Source organism: Piliocolobus tephrosceles, chromosome 10 (genome assembly GCF_002776525.5).
Source record: "Piliocolobus tephrosceles isolate RC106 chromosome 10, ASM277652v3, whole genome shotgun sequence".
Classification (NCBI taxonomy): domain Eukaryota; kingdom Metazoa; phylum Chordata; class Mammalia; order Primates; family Cercopithecidae; genus Piliocolobus; species Piliocolobus tephrosceles.
Window position 1 is genome coordinate 33566614 of NC_045443.1, and position 13521 is coordinate 33580134.

At 34.4% G+C, this 13521-nt stretch overlaps 1 protein-coding gene across 1 annotated transcript in view; it reads right to left on the reverse strand.

The window, feature by feature from the left end:
• Positions 1–13521, reverse strand: part of SYT10 (synaptotagmin 10) — a 64758-nt gene that overhangs the window by 28086 nt on the left and 23151 nt on the right. The window contains exon 3 of the mRNA XM_023208920.3: positions 5984–6551. Coding sequence (XP_023064688.1) covers positions 5984–6551 — 568 coding nt within the window. The remainder of the gene's footprint in view (positions 1–5983; positions 6552–13521) is intronic.

Here is a 13521-nt window from a genome sequence, read left to right on the forward strand (position 1 = left end):
ACATGGTAAAACCCCGTCTCTACTGAAAATACAAAAACTAGCTGGGCATGGTGGCACACGCCTGTAATACCAGCTACTTGGGAGGCTGAGGCAGGACAGTTGCTGGAACCTGGGGAGGTGGAGGTTGCAGTGAGCTGAGACCACACCACTGCACTTCAGCCTGAGGGATAGAGCGAGACTCTGTCTCAAAAAAAAAAAAAAAAAAATAGTCTTTATAGTGATTGACATTTTAAAAAAATTCGACGTTTCAATAATATTATGCATAATAGCTTAAATATAAAATGTATATAAAGCAACATGCTGCAAATAATTCTTTTTCTGTAGTCATTCATCCAGTTACTACCATATATTCATTCTATCTGGTTGCCAATAGCTAACTCCTACTACTACATTCTTGTATGCCTTTACATAGACTTTTTTTTGTATATATAACTGAATATGAATATATATTTCTCCTTTACATTTCAGAAATAGCAGCATAGGGTACACATTGTTTTTTAATGTTATTCCTCATGCTGGAGATGTTTCTATGCTAGTATTAAAGGTGGTTGGCTTGCCAGATTTGTGATATATAGTAGGATGATTGCTAAAGTGAAAACAAAAATTTTGCACAGAATGAAGATTCACCTTTATTGCTTCTTTTGTCAATATCAAATTTCAAAACAACTGCTACTTCCTGAAAAATATTAATCCTTCTTATATAATTTATTAATGAAATCATAAATATGAAATATGTGCCTCTTGTTTCAACCTGATAACATTTTTGTTAATAAATTTTAAATGTTCCTGCTTTATTTCATATATATATATGGGTGCCATACCCTGAATATTAAAAAGAATTTGTCTGCAAAAGGTAGCTAACATTAACAAAGTATACCTAAGCATATCCTTGTTTACTTGTAATCAATAGGGTACAACATTGCATTGTTTTCTCCTCTGGTAGTGGCAGATCTGTATTTATACAACTCTACACTTAACCCCATATGAAAATTTGCTACGTTATTTATTCAAAAAGCATTTATTCATTAACCACTAAGTGCTCATATTATGTAAGGGATGCAAGAGATATACAAGATGATTTCTGCTTTCCAGAAGCTCAGAGACTAGTGGCAGACACAAGACAAACACCTGCAGAATGTTTAAATAAGTGAAGCAGACAATGCTTTCATTAGCATATATTAGCTTCTTTCCATTCTCGTTGCTACCAGCCTCAATCAGGCTTTGCTCATCTCATCTAGTCTGTGTTACATTCCTACTGAGCACCACATTTCACAATCTCCCACTCTGATCCATTGTGCACACAGGTTGCCATATGAGGTAATGGCTTCACTGATTTAACTCTTCTAATAAAAAAAAGAATAAAATAGAAATTCCAATGACATTAAATGTCCTCTTGATTATAGATAAAATATAACATTTTGGTTTGTGTTCCCTTTAGTCTCTTCATTTCATATTCACACTTCACTTTTCTGTCCCCTGAAAACATGTTACAGTCTTATTTATTTCCTTTTCCTCATGCTGTTTTTTTCTTTGAGAATCACCCAACTCTTTTCTTCAGAATTCTATCATCATGGAAAGGCAATCTGAAATATTTTCATATGGGATACAGTCAGTACCAAAAAGTGTGTGTGTAGACAAGACCACATTTGTGGAGGCTATCAGGAAATGGTTATATAATAATTTACACTGAGGCATATACTTTATTTCCTGCTGTTTGTCTCCTTTGTTAAAGTCCTTGAGTAAAACTTGTATTTTACTAGTCTTTCTTTCAGTTTTAGAACTAAATATAAACTTCGTTCATAGAAAGTTCTCAGTAAATATTTAATCAAATTAAAGTTATTTGAATCAAATGCTGTAGAACAGAAAATTTTGGGGGATGAACTGTTCTAGGAAGATTTTTTTTGGATAAGGCCTTGGACAGGCCTTTGCACCTGTGGAAAAAAATACGATAGAGACTCTGTGATGAAAATTTGTGGGAATGCGACACTTAAGACCCTTAAAAACAACAATCACAAAAGCCCCTAGGTCTGATTTTCACAGAGTCTTCTCTGCAACAATTATGAGATATAATTATATAATTAGCATGAAGAAGGAAAAAGACAGCCATGGCATTTACAACAATATGATAATAAAGCAAGTCTTAATGATTCTAAGAAGAATCATAAAAAATTAAAGATACACCAGCTAGTGCTTTTCAAACTCATTGCAAAATGGTATTTTTTTCCCCAGTAAATTTTGGTTTAAATTAAATTGGAGATTTGCAATTATATAAAGGCACTCTTTAAAAATCTCATAAATGACTATTTCAAAAAAAACTTTAGTTATGAGTTCTTACAATTACAAAGTTGTAAGAATTATAAGAATATTTATATTTGTCATCATTATCTTTTAATCTGATAGTTTTTTTTTGTTTGTTTGTTTGAAACAGAGATTCACTCTGCTGCCCAGGCTGGCATGCAGTGGCGCCGTCTTGGTTCACTGTAGCCTTCTCCTCCCAGTTCAAATGATTCTCCTGCCTCAGCCTCCCAAATAGCTGGGATCACAGCTGCGTGCCACCATGCCCAACTAATTTTTTATTTTTAGTGGAGACGGGGTTTCACTCACCATGTTAGCCAGGCTGGTCTCAAAATCCTGACCTCAGGTGATCCACCCGCCTTGGCATCCCAGAGTGCTGGGATTACAGGCATGAGCCATCGTGCCCAGCCAATAGTCTTTTAATCCAATATTTATTTTATTTGTTACATAAACTCTCTTATATCTGTGTCTGCACAGTTTGATTTGCCTTTGTAGGTTTCCATAAGACTTAAACAAGTGAGAGCATATCCTACATTGCTTTTTATTTCTTTTCTCTTATTCTCTATTTTTCTAGAAGACTCAATAATTTCTGCATGAAATTCTTAAAAATGAATGATGTGTGAATAGAAAAAGAAAGTTTCTTAATGAAATTTCCACCTGCATCATTTTTTTTCCACTTTTACTAATAAGAAGATGTAACATTGCTTAATGATTTTTCAAAGGCTGAACAGAAATTTTAATTAAATACTACCCTAACCATAATATTTGGCCACATAGTCTAGAAATTCAGGTTTCATTACTATATTTCCAAACAAAAATCCAGAAGCAATATTCCGAACAATGTGTGGTTCAATGTTCTAGTTAAAGGAGAATGCTCTTTTATTAGAATAATCTAAAAATGAGTTTTATTTTCTGCCAACTTCTTTTTATATTCAGAATTCTGAAATGAGAATGTCTGCAGAGGTGGCAGGTGGAATAAAGGTAGCCCCAAAGATGGGCATCCCCTAATTCCTGGAATCTGTGAATAATGTTACTTAAATTGCAAAAGGAGCTTTGTGGATGTGATTAAGATTATGGACTTTGAGATGGGGAGATTTTCCTAGATTACCCACTGGGGCCCAATATAAGGCAATGAATGCCTGTGGCCTCTAGAATCAGGAAAAAGCAAGAAAATGGGTCTCCCTAAGAGCCTCCAGAAAAGAATGCAGCCCTGTCAACCACATTCATTTTATTTAAGTTAGTAAGATCCATGTCAGATTCTCATTTTTATTTTTTTTTTGAGACGGAGTCTTGCTCTGTCGCCCATGCTGGAGTGCAGTGGCCGCGATCTTGGCTCACTGCAACCTCCGCCTCCCAGGTTCAAGCAATTCTCCTGCTTCAGTCTCCCGAGTAGCGGGGATTACAGGCATGTGACACCATGTTTGGCTAATTTTTTGTATTTTTAGTAGAGATGGAGTTTCACCATGCTGGCCAGGCTGGTCTTGAACTCTTGACCTTGTGATCCACCCACCTCAGCCTCTCCAGGTGTTGGGAATTACAGGCATGAGCCACCGCACCTGGCCCCATATCAGGTTTCTAACCAAACTGTAAAATGTATGTGTAAGACTAAATTTGTGGTAATTTCTAACCAAACTGTATTTCTAACCAAATTATAAAAGATTTCTAACCAAATTGTAAAATGTTTGTGTAACATAAATTTGTGGTAATTTTTATAACAGAAGTAAAAACTAACATTCCAGCCATATGGGAGAGCTGAAAATAAACTTAAGTAATTTATTAATATTAACAAACAATGAATAAATATTATTGGCAATGAGAAACTAAAGTTTTCACAAGGAATCCTACTTTTTTCTAAGTAGAACCAGTTTGGAAACGTATGAATGTTAAAAAAAAAAAAAAAAAAAATTCACTGTCAATCTCCTAGCCGATTATATTAATTTTTAGATTTTATTGGCAGATTATATACCTCCGAGCCTGAATATATGTACAGAACATACTTCACTTTTTAATAAAAAAATGTGTTTTTTGCAACCTTAGTACTTAGAGCATGCTAAGCATAAATAGGTACTCAGTAAATATTTGTTGAATGAATAAAAAGTAACAATAAGACTGAGGAATCAAGAGAAATAATCTAACAATTAACTGCCATCTGCATTTGTAGAATTCTAGAAGGTGTTATTTTTAAAAACAATAAAAATCAGTATTCATCATGTTTTCCCTGTGGGAATATAGGTAATAAAATGAACACAAATGTGAAATCAAAAGAGCCCCACTGTGCATTTGAAATATGATCCACTTTCAAAATTCCTTCTTTGTTCCCTAATAGATATCACAATAGAGATTATGACACAAGAATTCAACAACTAAAAATGTTATGATGCTGGAATACAACATTGAACGGGCAGCATAAATTTTCAAATTAATTTATCCACATAATTTACAATGACAATATAATTATCCCACATACTGATTGTAATTAGTAAAACATTCATAACTGGAAAAACACAAAAGGAGCTATTCTGAATAAAGAAGTATCCTTATGTTTTAAATAATTCCTTGTCTCTGTTCAAAACTTCAACGCTTTAAACTTATAAGATGTATTACAACTCCAACAAAAGATGGTAAATATGTAAAAACAACCTGATGGTAAAAAATTAAATGTCCCCATTTAAAAGCTAATAAACTAAAGCAAGCAATCTAACTTAAGAGATCACTTCTCTAATTCCACATCTATAATTCTATACTGGAAAAATAATCTTGAAAAAAACAGATTTACAAAAAACCCCACAATTTTTCATATAACAAAATTTATGCCTAACTTAAGTGTCTAACAGTAAGAAAATGGTTAAATAAATGGATCATGTATTTCAACATCATGCGCTAAAACGAATATAGAATGAAAGAAAATTGGTGTGAAAAAAATTAAGCTTGGTATGTTCTTAATATTCTGAAATACGCAGAGCAAAAAGTTGGAAAGCAATATGCCAAAATATTATATATAATTGGTAGCACTGTAGATTATTTTACTTTTATGCTATGTGTTTTTACTCTGTTTATAAAATTTTCAGTACTGAAGTTGGTATTATTTTATAATCAGAAAAAGTATTTTGTAATGAAAAAGAAGTTTTAATGTAAACAATGATTACTTCTTGATCATTGATCATTTCATATATTGTAATTGTGTGTATTCTATGAAAGCTTCTGAAGTAATGGGTTGTTTCATATCAAACCAAGGACTTTTCAAATAGCATCAAAGTACATTTTGGGTTTGATTTGATGAATTATCTTAAATAATGAAGTCATTATTCTTAGAGAGTGAAATAATTTCTAAAATAATGAACTTAACAAAATTATCTTAAATAATGAAAACCAATACTAACCATGAGGAAACTGGGTGCTGTAGATAGGATATTTATATTACAGATAAATATTTTAAAGGAGAAATAGTCTACAAGTTCTGTTAATTTATAAGAGCTTTTTTTTTATTTACACAATCACTAGGGTTACCAATATATTCAGCATTAGGTGACTGAATTATTAGTAGTAGAAATGAAATCCTACCTTTGCAGGATCTTAGACATAAATTCCATAACTCTGTAAGACTTATCCCAATAATTTGGGGAAATAATTACTCATGTATCACTGTAAGTCAAATAAAAAACAATACATTGGTGGAATTACTACTTACTGTGGTAGCACAATGAATATCTTTCCATACTGTGGCTTCCCTGGAGAGATCAGAGACTTCAAACAAATTATCAAGAATCACTTCCCCAATCATGTCATGTCTAGAAAATCTGTCAAAATCATATACACTGAAATGTAGTTTTCGGTTGCTTAGTTGATCGTATGCTACAGGAAATTGAAAAGTTTCATCAAATACAGGATTTAAAGTCTTTCTGTGCACGCGGGTCTGAAATTTCTTTTTCCTGTCTGGAAGAAGATACATCTTCACATAAGGGTCAGAAGTTCCTGTGAAGTCTTTAGCAGGGAGATCTAAGGCTTTGATAATTTTAACAACTAGAAGTTCATTTTCATAATCATACTGGAGGGTAAAGTTAAGTTTCCCACAGGTTTTGACATCTTCTTTTTGGTTGCCCTCAGAGTCAACTGATCTCTGTTTGTAGAGTTCTGGCTTTATCCTCCCAATGCTGGTTGTTGTTTCTCCTCTTTGTAAAACAGGTTCTGTGCCCATGCTAAAATCAACACTGGAAACCTGCATTTGCCTCGGTAGGTGTCTTCGGAAGGAATTGTGGCTGAACACACACACATATACACAAAATCATTGAGGGAGATCATTTCGATGAGAATGTTGTACAGTGGCATATAAACTCTCCCCCACCCCCAGAACAGTGAAAAGATATCTATATCTACACAGATAGACACAAACATGTAATCAAAGAGGTACTTTTGAAGAAAAATAAAGAAGTACAATATTCAAAGAGAAGTCTCCTAAAATTCCAGAACATCTAAAACACTTAAATGTTCTTTGTGTGTGTGTGCGTTTGTTTTTTTTGAGACAGGTTCTGTCACCCCAGCTGGAGTATAGTAGTGCTATTATAGCTCACTGTAGCTTAAAACTCCTGAGCTCAAGTCACCCTCTGGCCTCCACCTCCTGAGTAGCTGGGACTACAGGCGTGCGCCACCTTACCTGCCCAGTTAATTTTTAAATTTTTTGCAGAGACAGAGTCTTGCTATGTTGTCCAGGCTGGTCTTGAACTTCTGGACTCACACAATCCTCTCACCTCAGTCTCCTAAAGTGCTGGGATAACACATGTGAGCCACAACATGTGGCTGGCAAATGTTAATTTTCATAAGCTTTTGGAATTTTGTACTCTCAATCATAAGCATATAATTAAAATTAAGCAAAAAATTAAAAACAATTCTAAAGAAACCTGATTAGCAAAAAATTCAATATTCCACAGAAAATTGTGAATGTTATCAATCATCTGGGTCTATCTAGATGTAAGCATTATACAGACAAAATCATTCAGATGGCTGGTTTCTTTTCATCTGGATATTTGGGTCTCATGAATTTCATGTTTTAGTGACTACAGTATTAAAACAAAAACATATTATAAGTCCACATTTTCTTATAATGAGTTGTTTTTAATTCTTAATCTTACTAAATGAATATTTACTTTTAAAAAGAATATATGGTTGTGACCGCCAAAAATGAGTACATTTTCTTTTTTTTTCAACATGCTGTGGTCTTCAGAAACTCTAAAGATAAAAACAAATGTAGAATTTTAGAATTTGAGCCCAGAAAAACAAGTTTTTAAAAATTCAGACTGAATTTCCTACAGTCGCTATTAGCTACTCATCCAGTCAACATTTCCAGAATATTAAAAATATAAGCTTACTAATGTCTTCTACATGTGACTTGCATTAAAGATCTGCTTCTTTTATACTTCCTCCAAGCTTTCTGGCATGAACTGTGTCATATCTCCTTAAAGCCAGGTCTTTTGTTATATTTCTTGTCAGTCTGTCCATCAGACTAATCAGTTCTTGGACTATAATTATTGTCTTGAATCTGATGGTTTCTCAGATAAATCCCAGCTACATAAACCTCTAGTCCCATATCTCTAAATTTCTAAGGAAGATTTCTAAACAGATGTCTTCATTTTGCCCCAAATGCAAGCAAAGTCATCATTTTCTCCCTTTTGCTTGCAAATTCGTTCTTTATCCCACAATCTCTGACAATAGCACTAACATTTTTATCAGTCACTCATGCTTCCAAGCATGAAGTATGCTTTGAATCATTCTCCCTTTACACATAGCATTTACTCGTTTTTCTAAATCCTATTGCTTTTCCTTTGAAACATCTCATATAATTATTCACTCCATTCCTTTTCCATTGCTATGGAGTCCAGATCCTTATCACTATATACTTTGCTTTCTCCAGCACTCAGCTGGCTTTTTTTTTTTTCCTTCCAGCTCTGTCTTACACTTAATATCCAGTCAGTACACCCTCAGAACACTGATTTCAAAATACTTTGTTCACCTTTGTTGTCTATTGCAGCAGGTCTACACCTGTTACAGCATTAAGTGATATGCATGACATTGCATGATTAATATTTGATTCACTGATGTACAAATGAAGCTCGATTTCTTTTTTTTTTTCCGAGATGGGTTCTCACCCTGTCTCCCAGGCTGAAGTGCAGTGACACGATCTTGGCTCACTGCAACCTCGATCTCCCAGGTTCAAGCGATTCTCCTGCCTCAGGCTCCCAGGTAGCTGAGATTAGAGGTTCCCGCCACCGCACCTGGCTCATTTTTGTATTTTTAGTAGAGATGGGGTTTCACCATGTTGGCCAGGCTGGTCTCGAAATCCTGATCTTAAGTGATCTGCCCACCTTGGCCTCCAAAGTGCTGGGATTACAGGCGTGAGAAGATTGATTTCTTTTTTTTTTTTTTCTTTTTTTTTTGGGACGGAGTCTCGCTCTGTCGCCCAGGCTGGAGTGCGGTGGCGCGATCTTGGCTCACTGCAAGCTCCACCTCCCGGGTTCATGCCATTCTCCTGCCTCAGCCTCCCGAGTAGCTGGGATTACAGGCACCTGCCACCACACCCGACTAATTTTTTTTTTTTTTTGTATTTTTAGTAGAGATGGGGTTTCACCGTGTTAGCCAGGATGGCCTTGATCTCCTGATCTCAAAGAAAAGTTTACAAATTAGTGACCATCCAGAAGTGAGATGCCTGGGCATAATACCATTTGAGAAGTAGTGACAGGAGCTGAGGATTTTGAACCTAGAAAGGAGAAGCAGTTGAAGAATAGGGTAAAGATGGATTAAGGCTAGCTGTCTTCTAATGCCCGAAGGACTGTCATGACAGCATTTAGGAATTTATGGAAGGGACAGAAGATAAATTTTAGCTTAATATAAAGGAACGTTTAAGATCTAGAGCTCTCCAACACAGTGAAGCAGTGAATTTCCTCAAGCTGGAAATGTAGAACAAAGGTTAGATGCTGTAGAAAAATATTTCTGCCTCAAGTAAGATTTGGCCTCAAGTCTAGCATCTCACTTGAGGCAGGAAGCATTAAGTGTTTTCTAACCTTAAGTTTATTCTGTGATTCTCTGTCATTCTTCAGTAATTCAATAATTTTACGGGCCTAAATGTTTACAACGCAGCATCAGTATTATCTGCATTAATATAATAGAATTTGTTAAAATCAGAATTATAAACTAAGGTGTTGCCAAGTTCATTCTCTTACATTTAATTTGCTTATTTACTTTAACTGTACTGAACAGTAATTCAAAAAACACCACAGAAAATGCTTAGGGCTGTATTGAAACTAATTCAACCTCTCTTTATGGTCCCCTTTCATATAGATAAGGAAGACAAACCGAAATGAGCCGTGAGAGTATCAGTAGCTCTGCTTGTTTCTACTGTACTATTCACAGACCTCTCAAACATTTGCTTAAAGGACCTATGGTTCAGTACATACATTGCAAATTAAAGATTCATACTAGTAAAGAGGTGGAAGGGTGTCACAAGTGAAAGTAAACTGCAGTGTTTTTGAAAGATCTTGTCCTCCACATTCTGCTCAGCTTTACCCCCAGAATGAGAAGCTTTTAGTGTGCTGTCACAGAGAATTATATGGATAAAAGGAGAAAGCCTACGGAAAAATGATATTCCAATATCAGATTAGTGCTGAACTATGCCAAGAATTAGAATATGAAAAAAAATGTCTAATACAATTTGGAAGAAAATAAAAAGGAATAATAAAAGATGGGGAAAAATAAAGAAATATACACTACAACATTTTCACGATAAAAAGTTAGGATGTCTTTGCTCTTCAGATTTTGCCAGTAAAAGCTAACACAGGAGTACTTATGATGTTGCAGGTATGGGTGTAAATTCTTTATCAATTCAACTGAGCCTCAGGTAACCCAATCAGGCACTCACTATTATGTTCCCAAATGAGGACACTGAGGCACAGAGAAGTGAGTAATGTATTCAAAGTCTTGCTGGTAGGCAGGTGCTAACATTAAAATTTCACTGAGGCAGTCTGAGTCTAGTGGCCACACCTTTAGCCACCATGCTATATATACTGTTATATTAACGGTTATCCTGTTTGAATAAATTACTTCAAAAATCAGTTATTCTACTAAATAACCATATAAAATATTAAAGTATCAATTTATATATATTTATGTTTTCCACTTAAATATTATATATAACATAATTATGTAATCCACTAAGATCTAAAGTTTATTTGGTTAAAATAGCTTGAGATATGTTTTTAGAGGTTTTAACTTATTTGACTTGTTACCAAAAATTAGAAGGGAGCACAAATGTTTAATTTGTAAATGAAATTATGATGAGACACTGTGTACAAATTTCTTATTGAGTTTATAGTTATGATACATTTTATTAGAAATGGCATATTTTGAAAATAGCAACAAAGTAAAATTTGTAAGGCGATTTGTAGTACATCATATTTTAAAAATGACTATTTTAAAATTTGACTATAATTGAAAAACTGTTACTATATAGAGAAACATACTAGAATTACTTTATCTCAGGTGAGAAAATTAGCCCCTAATTTAAACTACACTGACTTTATGACTCAATATTTTAGTTTCTGTATGAGTATACATGTAAAAAAGTCTTGCTAACTTAAATCTTGAAGTGATTTGTTTCTTCAGATATATGTCACTCTATTGGATTAGGCATGACATGAAATGTATTTTGACCTTGAATCTACCCCAGATATTAAGGATCAGGAGCTTAAATTAGGGTTAGCAAAGGTCAGAGAGAATTTATGAAAATGAAAAGAATATAAAAAGGTATATAAGTGGTATATATTACTGTAAAATATTAAAAGGATCTAGTATAATCTAGTTTGCATATTCATTACTCTTAAGATATTTAGGATATTTTATTGAACAGAAAATCTAATATTCTTGCTAAAATCACTTTCAGTTATGCAACAAGCTTTTGATTTTTGGGAGCAAAACCCCTAAGAAGTTAATTCTTTATTTTTTTTAATAGATTTATTCCATCATTTCACACTCCCTTGTGCTTTTCAATATTATAAAACTTCAATTTTCTATCCTCTGTGCCAAAATTAGTAATTTCTTCTTTATGACTCTTTTTATATTTTTGCAGCTGTAAAGCCCCTTATGAGAATAAAAAGCTAGTAACATTTTTGTTCTAGTAAGTCAGTGTCCTAATTATAGGGTAAATAGCACATATTCTAAGTCACAGTTTAGCTAGTCAGTTAAGACAAGCTTTAATGAGTACAATGTTAAACTATTGCCATGACAACACAAATCTTTTTCTTCTGGATTTTGTTTTCTCTCTTTTATAATGGCAGTGATTAGTGGCTATATAGTCTCACACAAATATCCAACCAATCACAGTGCAAGTCATTTGACTGTTACTAACCCCATGCTTATCCGTCAAACCTAGTATTAGGTTGGTGCAAAAGTAATTGCATTTTTTGCTGTTGAAAGTAATGGCAAAAACCGCAATTACTTTTGCACCCACCTAAATTCCATCTTATTCTTCAAACCTAGCACTGTCCAAGCATTCTCCCAGAGAAGAAAAAACTTTCCCCATCTAACCTGGAACTCTGAGGGTAGCTAGATATCATCAATATTAGTTGATGGCACTGGAATATAATGTATTAATATGGTCACTTTCAAATATTTACTACCAATAGATCCTTTTCTTCCAATAAAATCTGAGGCTAGAATTGGACTATGTAAAGACAGAGCTGCTTTGGTTGACATGTGGTTAGAGTCCTGTAAACTCACTGGAATATGAGCAAATTCTTCCCCCCATCAGAAGAAAGTGTTTAAAGATTTTTACAGAGAGATGAGGTGGAAAAAGTGCTGGACTAGAATCTGACTACAGTTTGGTTCCAGCTTCCCTATGTAGTGAGGGCAAATTTGGCACATCACTTAACTTGTTTGAGCTTTATTTTTCTCATTTATAAAATGGTTCTTTTACAGTTTTTGAGAAGATTAAATGATATATTGTATATGACTTTCCCAGCTATCATTTTTCATATTGATATTAGTTATTACTATTATAATTCAGGACACAAGGAGCTGAAGTGCAAATGCCATAATGAACTTTGGTTTTGACAAAGTCAAATCTAGGCTTCCTGAGGATGTACAAAGTCATTTCTATGTAAGCATGTCCTGGACCACTACCCTGGGCTAAAGAGACCACCTGACTTCAAATCTCAGCATCTAATGGGAAACCTATATCCTCTTGCTCTAATTTGCAATGTCTCTGCTATCTATTAAATTAACCTTAGATATTGCTTAAGAAATTACAGAAGAAAAGTAAAAATATCTTTAGCAGCTTTCTATTTATTTAATAATTAAATGTTTAAAAGAAATGTATCTTCATTTTAGTATTAAAATCTGCATCAGAAATTCTCATCATATATTCAGTTAGATCCCGATTTCATAGTTAAAGAAGCTTGAGTAGCAAGACTAAATCAAGTTTCTGGTAAACAAAGTTTTTATTCTCAGTTTCCTATTTTCTTCCATTCAACTTGAAACAAAGACAAGGTGATTCATTCCTTACACAAATATCTGAGCATATACCATGCAAAAGACCATAATGAGAGTAAACTGTATAAAATGCCACAGTGGATTTTTAAAAATAACCCATTGACCTCTATATTCTTAATCCCTTTTTGGAATGTTTTCTCACCTTATTTACCTGGTAGAAATTTGGCTTTTCCCCAAGGACATCATTTCCTATGCGTTCCTCTCACATGGTGGCTGTTATTTCCCATGGCCCTTATTCCACCAGCTTGCCAGTGAAGTAACTGTTTCTTCTTGACCCCCATTACTACTTCACATCATTCTCTTTTTTGTTGTTGTTGAGACAGAGTCTCACTCTGTCACCCAGGCTGGAGTGCAGTGGTATGATTTCAGTTCACAGCAAACTCCACTTCCCTGGTTCAAGCAATTCCCCTGACTCAGCCTCCCAAGTAGCTAGGATTAAAGCAACTACACCCGGCTAAATTTTTTGTATTTTTAGTAGAGACGGAGTTTCACCATGTTGGCCAAACTGGCCTTGAACTCCTGACCTCAGGCAATCCACCCGCCTCAGCCTCCCAAAGTACTGGGATTACAGGTGTGAGCCACCAAGCCTGGCTCACACCATTCTCTTTTAAGCTACCACACCCGTCTTTTTAAGCTAACACACCCATTACCACTTACTGTTAGTGATCTATTGATATCCAAAACCCTCTCTAT